Source organism: Condylura cristata, unplaced genomic scaffold, assembly GCF_000260355.1.
Source record: "Condylura cristata isolate star-nosed mole 26May11 unplaced genomic scaffold, ConCri1.0 scaffold00024, whole genome shotgun sequence".
Taxonomy (NCBI): Eukaryota; Metazoa; Chordata; class Mammalia; order Eulipotyphla; family Talpidae; genus Condylura; species Condylura cristata.
In genome coordinates, this window is record NW_004567125.1 from 33,071,765 (window position 1) to 33,088,116 (window position 16,352).

Below are 16,352 nucleotides of genomic sequence, written 5' to 3' on the forward strand. Positions count from 1 at the left end.
AGTAGACTTTAAGCAAACCACATTACCTTCCATTACCTGAATAGGTCTTATTAATTCAGTTGAAAATCTTAAGATAAACTGGGTTCCTTCGAACTTGAAATACATCAACTCTTCCCTGCGTTTCCAGCCTGCCAGCCTGCCCAGAAGACTGAACTTTCCAAACTCCAAAATCATATTGCAGTAGAAAAAAATAGGTGATGAAAGGAGAAGTCTCTATTAAGTCCCCATATTTATCTGACAAATAATTTCACCAACTTTCTCCTTTGAGAAGATAATATAATGGAGCTATTATAATACCCCTCTGAAATTTTCTTCCCTGCTTTCCCTTATAGGACTTTAGAGAAAGAAACCAGAAACCAAGCAAAGAACAGAGTATATTCTGAACTAGAAAGGACTGCCCAAATAACCTTCTGTCTATTGTCATTGTTATCATCTACCTACCTGGCAGCAACCTTAGATATCTGCTTCTCATAGTGTAGAGACCAGCGAGCCCAGCCAAGGAATTATCTGATTGAGTTCTGTGTCTGTGAAAGACTTCCTGTTTAAAGTGTAATTTATGCCTTTTTTTTGTTAGGAAACTGCTGATCGGGATACTCACTTCCTCTTAATCTTAACCTACTGATTAACATACCTAAAACTCAAAGTTATATTTTTTTAAGTATTTGTATAGTATTGCTAGTATTAGTGCTGAAACCACTCTTGACACTGTATTTCATATCTTTCTATATAAGATGCTATACTGAATATTAAAAGATCTCCCCAATATAAAAAATCCCCTTCATGGCTCCTACAAGAAACTTGGGGTCGAATAAGCAGTGTTAGCTACAATTTTTCTATTAACAGACATTTTCACCTTTTATTGTGAAATAAGTGTGATCACAGCTGCAAAATTATACCAAAGAGCCTATGTTCCCTTCACTCATTTCCTGCAAAAATTACATATGTATGTACATAAGCTACTGGACATTGGCACAATGCATAGAGTTCTGTTGTCATTTTACCACATTTGTAGATACTTTAACTGTCACTGCAATCAAGATAAATATCCCAGGACCACAAAGATCTCTCACAAACTACCCCAACCTAAACCCTGGAAGAGCACAATGAATGTGTTTGTTTTTCCTTCAAAAATCTTCAATAATCTTAGATTCATTAATAAATCTTAGACTTGTTGATAACGGAAAATACTCCAGTTGTGTTTTAAAAGACAAGGAAAAATGTCTCCTAAGTTTTCCTATAGCAAAAACTCTGACTACTTTCAATCAAGACTAGCGGGGATTGAGAGAAAGACAGTTGTGAATACTGCTGTGGAATTAGGGTGATATTTTTGTCTGCAGTTTTTATATATCTTTATTTTCTTTTTCAATTAAATATAATTATTTATTTTTTACATCATTCTTCATGTTGTGCATTTGGAGAAAATGTTGCACACTATACAAATGTCAAAACTCAACAAAAATAAAGTGAAAAAAACGCATCAAAAAATGGGTAGAAGTGGCCCTCCCAGGTGGCGCAGCGGGTTAAAGCCCTGCACTGAGAAGCCAAAGCCACTTCTGCATGAGTTCGATTCCCGCCTGCCCCGGAGGTGACCACATGGCATGGCAGACCTCTCCTGACCCGCCCTCTGCTCCCCTCAGCAGTGTACTTCGTAGATCTGCCTGTTCTACTCTGCACTCTATCTCTGGTGAAGACTCTCGCCACCTCTGAGCCTCTGGTCTGTACCCCAGTTCTGTATGCACAAATAAATAAATCTTTTTTACAAAATGGGTAGAAGAGCTAAAAAGACACTTCTCCAAAGAGGAAATTCAGATGGCTAAGAGACATATGCAAGACTGTCCAGCATCACTTGTGGTAAGGGAGATGCAAGTCAAAACCACAATGAGATACCATCTCACACCAGTGAGAATGACACATCTTAAAAAAAAAAATTGTGGGAGGATGTGGAGAAGAATTGACAAGGGGCCAATATCAAAGAATGAAAAAGAACTCACGCAGCTCACATGCATGTACTTACTTCTTTAATTAACTGAAATAATCCCAATCCTCCTTCCAGATTCAGTATAATTAATGGTTTGTGAAGAATAATTAGCATACTCAAAAAGTTATAACCACTTTTTTTAAAAAAAAGATTTATTTACTTATGCATACAGAACTGGGATACAGGCCAGAGGTGCAGGGGCAGTGAGAGGATTCACCAGAGACAGATTGGGGAGCAGAACAGGCCGACTGATGAAGTACACTGCTGAGGGGAGCAGCAGGTGTGTCAGGAGAGGTCTGCCACACCATGTGGGTCACCACCAGGACGGGGATCGAACTCATGCTGAAGTGGCTTTAGCTTCTTAGTGCTGTGCCACCAAGGAGGGCCCTGTAACTACTTTTTTTTTTACTTCCTCTTCCATCTTGTAACCTCCTCCTGTTCATTCACTATCTTACTTAAAGATTCAATCTTGTTATTGTGTTCATTGGTTATCTGTCTCATAGCATCTGTTCCTCTTTTAACTTTTAATTAATATGATTCTGAATTCTTTATCCATGGAGCAGAGAAATTCTTCTATATCAGTATCATTGTGCTCTGGAAGCTGATTTTCTTTCTATGGTGTATTGTTTCTAGGGGGACTTGCTTGATTGCTATATTTTTCTTTCTCCCCATTGTTTCCTTTCATGTTTTTCTCGATGTAGGGCCATGTGATTTGTGTGCTTTTACCAGAGCATGAATGTCAGGTACCAGCCCCGATTTCAGTCTCTGCCTCTGTCACCCATGTTGATAGATCCTTTTTGTCTACTGATGAAAATGAAGTGTTCAGCTAGTAATCGGTTCATTTACAGAGGGAACTGCTTTACACATAATCATATATTCATGTTTCCATCAAAGGATGTGCATTCAGTGTCTGCCTATATCATTTCCTCTAAAATCTATGTGGATTTTTATTACTGTTAAGTTGAAAGCAATATACAATTTATTTTCTATTTCCTAGGCAGAATTAGTCATCCATTTTTTATTCTAATATTTTCCCAGTTTCCATTTTTTAATATAACCATGCAAATTCATAGTTTCAAAAATTATATTTTCAAAAAATTAGTTCTCTGCAGAGGAAAAACTACTTAATCTGGACATCTCAGAAATTATGAGGGGATAAAGAAGTAGTGAAATGATAACAAATTGATATATTTATTTCTGAAACCATTTATTTACAATAAATTTTTAACACAGAACAGAATTGAAAGATGATACAATAAACAATCATATACCCAGGAACTGGATCTAATATATTTGACAAAGTACCACATCAGAACTATCTTTTTCAATTTATGTGCACACTTGTATATATGTTCTCACTAAAATAGTAGTTACATGCATTTAACAATTCATTTTCCAAGAACTATTGAATAATTAAAAGAAGTTTCTCTCATTACCACAATAATAAAATTTCACAAAAAATTAATAATTTTATGTTTCAATATCTGCTATGTATACAAATTAACCCAATTACTTCCAAACTATCTCTTATAGTTGAACTTGTGATCAAAGTCTCACTAACAGTGATCAAACTCACATTGAAGTTGATTGTTATGTCCTTTTTGTCTCCTTTCATATATAACCGGCTATAATCATTTTCAAAAATAATTTCACAAGAATGTAGACCAATTGGTTTGTTGGATGCCCTGGGTTCCAATTTTTGTCTGATTATTTCATGTATGCTGAAAATTAGTTCTAAAATAACAAGAATCATCAATCTTTTCCTATAAAGCATGGTTGTAAATATTTTTCACTTTGTGGCCCCATAAACTCGGTCAGGACTTCTAACCCTGATATTGTAAAATGTAGGCACTCACAAACCATACATCAATGGAGATAGGTACTATGTTCCAGTAAGACTTTAAAATAAATGTAGATATTTGCCTGAATTTGGCCAGAATGTTCTAGTTTGTAAACTCTTAGTCTAAAAACAAGCTTAGATTGGTATTACGCCAATATATAAATAATTGTTTATCTGCCAAACATAATATATAGTAACTTCATGTTTTATCAGGAGATATATGTCCGGTTGCCAGCTATGGATGATACTAAATTTGATTAATAAGATCAGTTGGTGACTGCCAGACTGCCACATTGTAAATGTATGCATTGGCACTTGTAGCCAACAGTAATCTATAAGGTAATTTTTTGCATGTGGGACAAATCTGATCTCAAAAAATTCCTTTCCCAATGATTTCTGTGGTCACCCCATGAGTATTGGTAATTGATCAATTACCAATTCATTCATAACTTCATTTGTTGGCTGCTATTTTAGCTATCAGCTAGAACTTATACACATTTCTATTTAATATACTATAATAATTCAGACTCATTTTTATGTTAAAATTGAATTGGATATGATTAGCATCTTTAGGTATAATAGCTCTGGAGTTAGATCTTGCCTAGATCACATGCTGAGAATGAATTATTATATAAAAAATAAAACTTGCAACAGCTCAGTTTATAAAATGAAAGGATTAAAGACTCTATTACAGGGTTCTGATTTTATACTGAGGAAAACAATTTTATATGCAAGTTTTTTTAAATCAGGAATTGGATCTGTCTTGACTCCACTGCAAACAGTGAGTGATAAAATATATTCTGTAATTAGTAAATTGTTAAATCACTGGAAACAGAGGTGAAGAATTGGAGATGGGTAAGTAAGGAAACCAATTTCCCTGCTTTGCCTATGTCCAAGGTATGCCCTGGGATGCAGACTTTCAGTATAAAACCATGAAAGGATTGGCCAACTGACATTATTGTTAACCCTACAGGCAGGTATTTAACTGTACATTACTTTCCTCTTTTGTGCTATTTCTCCCACAGCTGACTTTCCTTCCTATACAATTTCAAACTGAGTAAGAATCATAGAAAAATAAGCATCTACTGGGAAATTAGGTTATAGCTCCTAGAATATGTTAGGAGTGAGATGATCACGGAATATGGACCAGAAAACCCAAATTCTCCAACAATCAAATATCAAGTATTAGCGACATACTTTATGCCAATGTTATTTTCATGAAGAATTATTTGTAACAAACTTAAAAAGCTTCTAATATTCTTTGCCCAAAGAATGACAATTCCGTGTTTTCCATCTTTTCTAGGAGACATCATCTGGTTTAACTATTCAGTATGGTTACCCTGAAAAGAGAGGTATAAAATGAGGACACTGTATTGTATTTTTCAAAAACTAGAAGACTTAAACAAGAGCACTACAACATATTCAAAAAGAAATCAAAGAAGACCTTGCATGCTCATTGATCAGATTTAACATAATTAAGTCTCCCAAAATTGATATAAATATTCAATACTGTCCTGATAAACAGGTTAGGTAAATTTTTTTTCAGAAATTGAAATGCATGCTTTAAAATTTATTAAGGAGTCCTGATAACAGGCACTTTAACCAAAATATATAGAGAATTCTTATCATTTGTCATTAAATACAATTGCAAAATTAAAACAGACAAAATATTTGAATAGCTATTTCCTCCAAAGAAGATAAACAAATGGATAATAAGTACATGAAAGATACTCAACATCAATACATATCAGTGAAAGGCAAAACAAAACCACAATGGATAGCATTCCACACCCACTAAAGTATCAAAAAAGATAAACAAAATCATCTTTTGATAAGTATGGGAGGGAAACTAGAGGCATCATTTCAATAATTTTAAAGAAAAGTCGTAAAAAATCTACTTTTCAAAAAAATAACTCTCCTATTATCTGAAAAAATCATTACGGGACAGAGAGGTGGAGTCCATCTAGGAGGATATCTCAATCAGCCCAGAGATGATGACAACTGGAATTTGGGAGACAGTGATGGAAACAGCATCAGGAAGACTAATTTGTGATCTACTAAAGAGAAAATGATAGTAAGATTTAGCAAAAAAATGACTTGGAATATAAAAAGATAATATTAATTTAATTAATATTATAATTAAGGATCTTCTAGGTCCAATGGTGCAGTTTTTCCCTCAGCTAAAGGATGGAAAAGCTTATCAAAGAACTGAGTGAGCTAAAGAGCATAAAGTTGGAAAATAAAAAGATGGTGAATTCTGTTATGGTCACGTAGAGCTGAGATACGTTATTAGAGATGTCAAGTCGGCAACTGGAAATAGTAGTCATGAACGCATATCGATTTCAAGACTGAGAAACATATTTGACCATCATTGCCTTCTGCGTGTCTCATTAAGTCACTATGGATGTAACTGTCTATGTGAGCATATAAAATGAGGATAGCAGTGTTTCAAGAATGAATCAATGTAGAATATGTGATAAATAAAAGTTCTGATAGAGGGATATGAAGAATTCCAGGAGTTTGAGATATGAATATCAGAGACAAAAGGAGAGGATTTCAAGATGGAGGCAATAACCATGGTATCCAGCACTGCTAGGAGGACCAAAAGGGTCTTCCCTGTTGGTGCAAGGTGCTAAATTTCAGCATTATGGAGCAATTGGCAGCCATTGGGGGGAGGGGGAGGAGGAGGAAGAAGGGAGGGGAGAGTGGAGAAGGAGGGGGAAGGATGCGGGGGAAGGGGGAAGGAGGAGGAGGGATGAGGAAGAAAAAGTTAGAAGGCTGGAAAATTTATAATGTGAAGATTTTTTGGAGTAGTTGCAGTTGGTTCAGGGAAATGCAGAAAGTTTGCCGCTAAGGTTGTGGAATCACTGAAGTTAGGAAAACAAGTTAGGACAGTTTAAAAACCTAGAAAAATTCATACGGACCTATGTCTCACGTTATTCACCTATCAAATGGGACCATAATACTACTCACCTCCAAATTCTGATTTGAAGAGTATTTGAATGAAAAATTTTTTTGAATAAAAATATTTTTAAAAAGGCTTTGTGAACAGGAAAATGCAGCTGCCCACTGATTCATACTGAAACCTTGCCTCTGACCTCTGTCAATATTTTTTCTGGTTTTAGCCTTTGTGTGTGCAAGAGACACTCATAATAGCTGCAGGCTTATCAGGAGAGTCTCAAATCCCAGTCAATACCTATTTGACTCTGCTGCCATAGCTATAAACACGTGCCTATTGCTCTGCATGTGGACGGGCAACAGGCAGTGACCACAGTGCATCACAGCCTGTGCATCACTGCCTCAGGTCATTAGTTTGTGCCTTCTGAGATTACTATATTATCTTTCCCACTCATAGTGTTAGTGTTTTATCTTCTTATCAGGAAATCTAAGAGCTCATTTACTTGGTCACATAATGTGGGTGTCCTATGAGTGTGGTAACTGAGAAGATAGTGGTACACAATAGTGAAGGGAGCTTGAAAGTTGAGCAACAGCACTCATGATGAGGACACACCTTCCAGTGGGTACAAGTAAACCAGGGAGCATCACCTGAGGGTATCGCCTTCTATATGCCCAGACTGTCCAGTGTAGCAGCTATATGCTGTTCAAGTGGTTCAATTAGTGAAGGGCTCTGGGCGCAACCTGTGACCTTACCATGCTTGGTTTGGAGGCATCAGAAATGACCCTGCTGGAGAGTGTGTAGCTCTCAGACTCAGCTCCCAACTTCCTGACCATTTTGCACCATCTTCCATATTGCTCCCGGACCTGCAGGGAAAAAGCACGCTCTGAGGCAGCTCACTGAGAGAGGCGAGGCTGGAAGAGTCCTCAGTGGGGGATGTCCAGTAGTACCTGCTGGCTGAGGAGGCAGTAGACCAGGAAAATGAAGACGCCCTGCAGGCTGTTGATGATGGTGAACAGGTAGGCCATGACCTGGGCACCCGGACCCACCTGCAGGATTCCCAGACACCATGTGCATCCCAAGATGACGACCTGAATAGTAGCTTTAAATGTCAGCATTCTGGGTGAGAGAAGTAAGGGGATACATGATTTACCAGGAACAGCACTTTCTAAGTCATTTTCTTCTCCACCCCATGGCCCTACCCCTCCATTGGCGAGGACTTCTCAGAATGAGTTGTGATCAGCTTTCATATTTCATGATCAGTTATTACCCTCAATGGCATTTTCATTCAGTTGAGTGACATTTTATAAAGTAGTGTCAAATTTTTTATGATGATCCTTGGATAATCATAATTTCATTTCACCAGCTAACTGAGGAAGTACTATCAAGCTTTGTGCTGGCACTTGTGTCAATCCACATCTGAGTATCTACCCCCACCACAAAATGCAAAAACAGGAGTTAGAAGGGATTATGCTTAGTGACATTAGTCAGGAGGAAAAAGGAAAATACTGGATATCTTCACTTACAGTTGGAATGTAGGGGAACCAAATAAGGGATCATGGGAATAAGTAATTTAGTAAATTAAAAAACAAAATTAACTGGTGACTACATATCAGAAACATTCTGTATGGGATGAGGAGTGTGAAGCATCAAAGCATAAAGGGAAGACCACAAGCGACTGTGGTGATGGTAAGTGGGTGCTCTCGTGGTGGGAATTCTATAGAAGGTCACCTGAGAGAGAAGGCATACATTGCACAAAAAGGAAGAATAAGGTAAAAAAAAAAAACTATAAAATGCATTTGTTTTAAAATTTGATGTTGAGACAAGAAAAATGCAAAAACAGTACTGCAAGGGTTATAGAGTTTCTGTCTTCATTGAAGCATTATTTGCAATAGCCAGATTTTGGAAACAACCTAAGTGTCCAATGGCAGGCAAGTGGACTAAGCTGTGTATACAAAAACAACAGAATACTATTCAGTTATTTAAAAAGAAAAAGAAACTCTTGCCATTTTCAACATGAATGAACTGGAGATTATGATAAATGAAATAAGCCAATGGAGAAAAGCAAACATTGGGTCATTCCAAACTCATGCATGGAATATAGAGGAGTAGAAGGACCACAAACATATACTATATATGACTGTAGCACTGAGGCTACCATGTGGGCAAGGTGGGGAGGGACCCAACGGGCTGTGGGGGAGGATTATGAGTGTTCTGGTAGTTGGTTCCATGTGGCAACAAGTATCTGGGGTGCTGTGAACTGCTACTTCTAAATCATAGAGTGGCCCAAAACATGCTACCTAACAAAAAAATACCTAGGAAAAATCATTTAAATTACAAGGCAAGTTTTCTATTTCCTAAGCCTCATAGTCTTCCAAATGACCAATGTAAATGAATAAGGGCATGCAAATTTTTAAAAGCTAATGATAAGAAAATATACTAAAAAGCATTACATTTACTCAGTGCTTCCTAGAGCAAAGGCTACTCAAGCCTTCTAGATGTGATGCTGCCTCAGATTTTTCCTGGGACAAGGTCTGTAGTCAAAAGACTAATCTAAGGGTGGGGCAAGAAAGTGCAGACAGGATTGTGGGACACTCACAGATTTTTCTAATACTACATGGGAACATAAGTATTCTTGGCCCTCTTGCTGAGGACAGCTGACAAAAGTCCAAATCATGTTTATCAGTCAATGTCAATTCCTTCTGTCGCAGGCAGATGCACAAGATGGGCTTGGAGAGGAAATGTCTGGCTGGGGTGCCAGCAGCACATGCCAAAAAACACACCAGTCTGCCACGAACAAGTTACATCTGAGTTCCCTCAGAACCACCTTGAAAAGGGACATCAGGAATATTGATGCTCATGCTTTGTGCTCCTGGGCCCTCACATGTCTACATGGTTGTCACCCCTTTCTAGCTTACCTTGTGTTCTGGATGGTGGACACGTCACTGTTGAGGGAAGAGAGTTTGTTTTTCAAAATCCAGAGTGCCATCAGAAAGAAAACTATATTGACCTTCAGAAAACAACACAAATTTTATTCAATAAAATTCCAACCTATTATCTCTATCCCAGCTAGTTCAATATCAACTTCACACATCCATAGTGTTCATGTTTAGTAACAGTTTTGATGTTTATAGTTTTGGGAGTAGCCTCATAAAACCAAACCCATAACAACCCGGGGACACATCTTGATACTATCACCCTCCCCTTTGCAATTCTGCTCTTCCAGTGACCCCAGTTGAGCATTAAGGATGCTCTAACATCATCACTCACAGAGAAGATGGCACAGACTGGTCCAAGGAAGCCCCATATAAATCCCTTCTCTGTGTGAAGCCAGCAACTGGACAAGAGAGAGCAAAAACCTGTATTGGTATGGAGGTTAACAGAAGGGGAAGAGAGTAGTGGGTATAAAAAAGGGCTAGTTGGGCCAATATGTCCTTGAGTGCTTTGGTAACTGATACATCTCCATGAAAGGAAGAGGAGCATTGAATGGGGTCATTCTCCCTGACAGGAAGTTGCTTTGTGTTACAAGTCCAATTTGGTTGAACGTATCGGGGAACAGTAAGTAATACACAGAGGACCTAGAAGTCAGACTTTACTAACAAACAGTGACAGCTTTCCTGCTTGTTGCAACATCAGAGTAGAATTCATGGTAAAGCAGGAAGCAGGATATTTGAGAAAAATGAAGAGTACACCGAGAAGAATGGAAACAAGGAAGAAATGGTATGTCCAAAATGACACTTTAAAGAACAAAGCTGGTGTGTGTGAATGCTGTGGCTGAGTGCAGAATCTGGGAGAGTAATTTCCTCAGTGGAGGCATGAGTACTTCAGTGAAGTAGCTATCATCCAAAAGCAAAAACATGTTTATAGAAAACAACTAAAACCAACAATTTTAAAACTCAAATTCTCCAAAGCCACAAAACAAACTGAAAATAGCCTATCCAAAAACAAACTTCCAAACTCTGATAAGACTGAGTGCTAGAGGGAAAACATACCCTGAACAAACTCCACACAGGTTTTGCAGACTCCACCCCATTCCAGACCAAAGTCATCAAGAGTCCAGGAACTACAAATCCCATCATCACCTCATTTTGGAACCTATACATTAATGAACTTTAAGACATTTATATAAATATTTGTGCCTTTGTGTGTTCATCTATAAAACAGAGTAAACAGTAGTATCTGCTTCATATTGGGATGTGAGATTTAAATCAACAACTAAAAAATGGTTAAAAAATGACTGACACTCTTTTGCAGCAACTTGGATGGAGCTGGAAAAGATCATGCTTAGTGAGATAAGCCAGAAAGAGAAAGAAAAATACCGGATGGTCTCACTCATAGCAGGAGTATAATGGACCAGGCGAGAAAATAACAAAAATAATGAACAACCATAGACCAGAGACATTCTGTGGGGGTGGAGTGGGGAATGGGATCAAAAACGGGGGGAGGGGGGGAGAAGGGAGGGAAATGCACGGGACTATGGTGGTGGCACAGGGGTGATTTGGTGATGGGAAACCCGTGGGGATTACAATTGAGATGAAAAAAAAATGTGCAAAATGATGTAAAAATAAACTTTTTAATAAAAAAAAATTCACACAAAAAAAATGACTCACACTAATTAACTAATTAGGCACCTTGTAAATCTAAACTATAAATAAACTATTGTTTTGATTACCTAAATGGGTTCTACTTTTCCAAATGAAAAGCTAGAATATCCTATAAAATAATGATTAAGTATAGGTTAGACATTTTTTCATGAAGTCCTAAACACTCCTTTCAATTTCCTCTTTGTTATTTCAAGGGCAGAAATAAATTCTCCTTAATAACTATAATACTGAAAGATAATGATGCCCTAAGGATTATTACCTGGTGTTGCTCTCCATAGTGTTAATTACTGAATTAATCAAAATTCGACCTTGGTTCCAAGATGGCCATGGTCATGGAACAAAGGAATGCCAGTGGGATTTTGCACTCACCGGGCAGCTGTTCCATAAAGCTCAGGCCTGAATGCTGCAGAAATGGCCACAATCACAGCTGGGACTCCATAGCCCACCGGAAACATAAACTTCTTCATGAACATGTTCACACTGGCATAGTTGACCACCATCAGGTTGCGCGCAGTGAGGAAGAGGTGCAGGCCCTCCAGCAGCATCCAGGTGAAGGAGGCCAGGTACAGGTAGTGTAGGGTCCCTGCGATGGCGGCGCACAGGACCTGGGGAGGGAGGGCATCCTTAGGAAGGGTCGTGCAGTAGAATTCTGCCCCAGGACCTCTCTGCACCCTGCCACTGGAGACAGCGCTGAGGTATAGGAAGGAGCTGTCAAGAGAAGGACTGTCTTCCACTTGCACCTGTCAGTGTGAAATTGACCCTTCACTCCCACAAACTTCCCCAGGGTCCAGGGCTATTTCATTTAAATGTACATTATAGCAAGGCTCCAAGTCCAGTGCTCCCAGAGGGAGGGGTGCAATTCCCCTGGGGGCACTGTCACTACCTTGATTTCAGTTCTGTCAATGGCCGTGAGGAAGAGCAGATGGGCAAGGAAGAGACAGAGTGAGAGCTGCAGGTGGAGGGAGGTACTGATGTTCTGGATGGTTTTGCACAGCCGGAAAGTGATGGCGGCCAGGAAGAGGCAGAGCAGAGAGAGGCTCAGTCCCACGTAGGTGATCACAGCCAGCACAGGATCCTCCCCCTGGGACGTAGCAGAGATGACAGTCACCTACTGCTCTGTGGCAATGCCACTAACCATTTATACTTTCATTTTCAAGTACAAGACAACAAAATCCAAGTTTCCCTGCCTCTTACTTTAGGTAATCCTCTTTTAATTATTTTTATTTTTCCTTGCTAGTGTATTGACAGTACAGGATTTCCCTCCTTGGGTCGTCGCTGTAGCCTCCCACCATGGAAGCACCCACAGTCCTCCACAGAGTGCACTGTGCTCTGTCCCTCCATACCACACCTCTCTTGTCATAGATAATCTTGAAGCCATGAGAAGAATTTTTAAAATAGCAATTCCAGGCCCTCCCTGCTGGTGCCACAGGTTAAAGATTTTTACATGCACACTACGAAAGCTATTAATAACCACTGCAGCACATGTTCCATCCCATACCTGGGAGGTGACCCACATGGCACAGCAGACCTCTCCTGCTCCCAATGCTACTTGCCTCAGCAATGTATTTCAGAGGATCTACCTGCTCTGCTCTTCATTCTGTCTCTGGTGAATCCTCTCTCTCTCACACACACACATACCCCACACCTCTGACCTATACCCCAGTCCATGTATACATAAATAAATCTTAAAAGTAAATGAATGAGGGCCCTCCCTGGTGGCACAGTGGATTAAAGCACAGCACTAAAAAGCTAAAGCCACTTCAGCATGAGTTTGACCCCCACCCCAGAGGAGATCCACATGGCATGATCCCCTCAGCAGTATGCTTCAACAGTTGGCTGTTGTGCTCCCCACTCTGTCTCTGGTGAATCCTCTCACTGCCCCTGCACCTCTGGCCTGTACCCAAGTTCTGTATGCATAAATAAATGAACTTTTTAAAAAATGAATGAATGAAAAATAGCAATTCTGGACCTACCTGGTGGCCCAGCATGATCAGTGGTTAAGTCTCAACACTATCAAACTATTGCCAGCCACTGCAACATCAATGACTCACATGGCATGGCACAACTCTGTGGTCTTGCTCTCGCTCCCCTAACCAGTGTACCTCTGTCAATCTGCTTGCTCTGCTGCCCACTCTGTCTCTGGTGAATCCTTTCAACCCCCCACTTCTGCCCTAAACCCCAGTTCTTATATGCATAAATAAAGAAAATAAATTTTTAAAGAAATTAAATTTAAAAAAATAGCAATTCCATTTCAAAGGAAAAAGTTGAGAGGGAGGAAGGGAAGTAGAAAGAGGTGGTGTAAATATAAGGGAACTGGATATAAAATAGTTAAACTGGTGTATCTGGATAAATGGAACTTGGGCATTATTTCCACTGTTTTAAATATGTAGTATTTCTGTCATTTGAAATTTTTCCTAATAAAATGTTTAAAATAATTAATAAGCCCTTCATGTATTCTTCATGCACACTAAATTTGGAGAATTTTTGCCATCATCATCACACACACACACACACACACACACACACAAAAACTGATTTCCCTAATATAACAAGAATTCCCATAAATCCAGAAGAAATACATATCAATTAAAATGGCTGAGATGAAGAAAGCCATTTAAGGAATTAATCTAGCTTTGTATTATAAGTGGGCAATTTACTGGAGCAAAGATATGGTTCCAGAAACAATTCAAAGTCCACCCATCTGAAGTCTCTTATAAAAACTGAGAAAGAAAACTGGTCTTAGGAAGCAAAAGTCTATTTCTGTGATGTAAATTTCCTGCCTCAAAATTTTTTTTTTTAAACCCATGAGCCATTCTTTTTAAAAAGCTAACTTCAGGAGCAGTTTCTTACCTGAATGAGTAAGTGAAGAGAAAATATATTCAAATGTTAAATCAATAAGAATTTTTGGTGTCTACCAGATACTTGTAAAGTAATTACTATTTCTTAAAACCAGTAGAGATGGCTGAATTTTTCTTTTAAAGATTCATTTATTTATGCAGACACCAACTGGGGTATAGGTCAGGGGCAGAGTGTGAGAGAATTCATCTGAGACAGAGTGGGGAGCAGCACAGGCAGACGGACTGAAATACACTGCTGAGGGGAATAGCGAGGGAGAGAAGAGAAGTCTACCGCGCTGTGCGGTTTAGCTCCCTGGCCAGGGACCGAGCTCCTGCTGCAGTGCTGCAGATAGCTTCATAGTGCTGCACTTTAACCATTTATTCCACCAGAGAGGGCCCAGTGGGTGAATTTTTAAATGAAAATCAAAAAATCTCTGTCTCCGCATATTTGGTCTCCCCCTTTGCGCTTTAGTTTACTTTCATATGGTCATAGCAGAATTAGTTCACATGTTACTGGTTTACAAATATTCTTCTATAAATTCTGAATGCATGAATACAATAGAAACTAATTAAAATGTTTTTTCAGAAATTGTGATTTAGGATAATTTCTGTCAGTAAGAAATAGTATAAATAATCAAGGTTTAATAAAACAAGCATATCTTTGAGTGTTAAAATTGGGTGTAATACTTTACTTATACTTGTGTTTATTGATCAGAATCAGCTCATGGTATCAAACAAGGAAAAGTAACTGACTCTAACATGTAAAGAAACAGGCCCAAAATGGACTTGGTTGTGTTAAACACAAGTCATGTTTTCTGGTCAGATACACTTGAATTTCAGGTAAAGTTTGAAACAAAGAGAAAGGAAAATCTAACAATAATTGGGCTCTCTGACTTAAAACCTTAGAGAAACTAGATAAAATTAAAAATGGAAAAAAAGAAAGGAAAGATTATTTCACAAGAAATTATCTTGCCAGTTTAATTCCAGAGAGGTTGGATTAGGGATCCCACCTCTCAGATAAACTGAAACTGATCAGAAAATTGAATATGGGGAACTTCCTTTTATATCCATTGCGTTCACACTGCCTGAGTAGCTTCCCAACATTTCTTTTAGGAAATTGCATTTCTGTTATGTTTATAATGAAATGTATTGAATATATGGCTCATTCTAACTGAAACAGCTGCACTTTCAGATTTTCTTCTTGTAGGTGTATCATTTCATAGAGTTAAAACTTACTTTACACTTTGCTCAACTGAATTATGCTGTAAAGAAAAGGAAACTGTGGAGTTGCCATGGAAACTTAGCCAGGGGTCCATGTGACAATTAGTGCAAATTCCCAGTCATATAGTAACAGGGTAAACAGAACCAGGCAGGATACCTCCAGTGGGGAAGGCCCCCCAAATCTATTGTCCCAGCAGGCCAAAGACCAACTCCCTCACTCATGAAAACAAATTAATTTTACACAAGTATGTGGTAGAACCAGAATTTAGGTGGAAAGAAATGTTTCATACACATATCTTGGTCTTTTCTAAGGTTTTTACATTTTATTTAACCTATAAACTGAACTGACCCTGTAAGAGAACCATGACTCACTGCAGGCTCCCTGATCTTGTGAGATGCACTGAGGAGCAGAGCAGATTTTAAAAAACAGCAGAATCAAGAAGATGAGGTATATACGCAAGATGGAATATTATTCCGCTATCAAAAATGATAAACTCCTGCTATTCACAGCAACATAGATAGAACTGGAAGGGATTATTGCTCAGAGGAATAAGCGAGAAATTAAAACAAAAATATCGGATGATTTCACTTATAGGTGGAATGTAGAGGATCCAAGTAAGGGATCGGGAAAACTATAATCAAATAAAACTCAAAATCAACAGGCTACCATATATCAGAGGCATTCTATAGGGAAGGAGGAGGGAGAAGGACCAGTACAGGAGTAGGAAGAGCACAAGGGACGATGATGATGGTGCACAGCTGAATTGGTGGTGGGAATTTCATGGGGAAATCATACACTGTATAAAAATGAAGGAGAGAGAGAGAGAGAGAGAGAGAAGATAGAAAGATAGATAGATAGATAGATAGATAGATAAATAGATAGATAGATAGATAGATAGAAGATAGATAGATAGAACATACATAGATAGAAGATACATAGATAGATAGAACATACATAGATAGAAGATAGATAGAT

The 16,352-nt window shown here is 38.5% G+C and overlaps 1 protein-coding gene across 1 annotated transcript in view; it reads right to left on the reverse strand.

The window, feature by feature from the left end:
* Positions 1-7,364: 7,364 nt before the first annotated feature.
* Positions 7,365-16,352, reverse strand: part of LOC101630460 (EGF-like module-containing mucin-like hormone receptor-like 2) — a 36,374-nt gene continuing 27,386 nt past the window's right edge. The window contains exons 12-17 of the mRNA XM_012728937.1: positions 12,202-12,399; positions 11,688-11,923; positions 9,985-10,051; positions 9,633-9,724; positions 7,665-7,833; positions 7,365-7,580 (exon numbers count right to left, since the gene is read on the reverse strand). Coding sequence (XP_012584391.1) covers positions 7,434-7,580; positions 7,665-7,833; positions 9,633-9,724; positions 9,985-10,051; positions 11,688-11,923; positions 12,202-12,399 — 909 coding nt within the window. The 3' untranslated portion in view covers positions 7,365-7,433. The remainder of the gene's footprint in view (positions 7,581-7,664; positions 7,834-9,632; positions 9,725-9,984; positions 10,052-11,687; positions 11,924-12,201; positions 12,400-16,352) is intronic.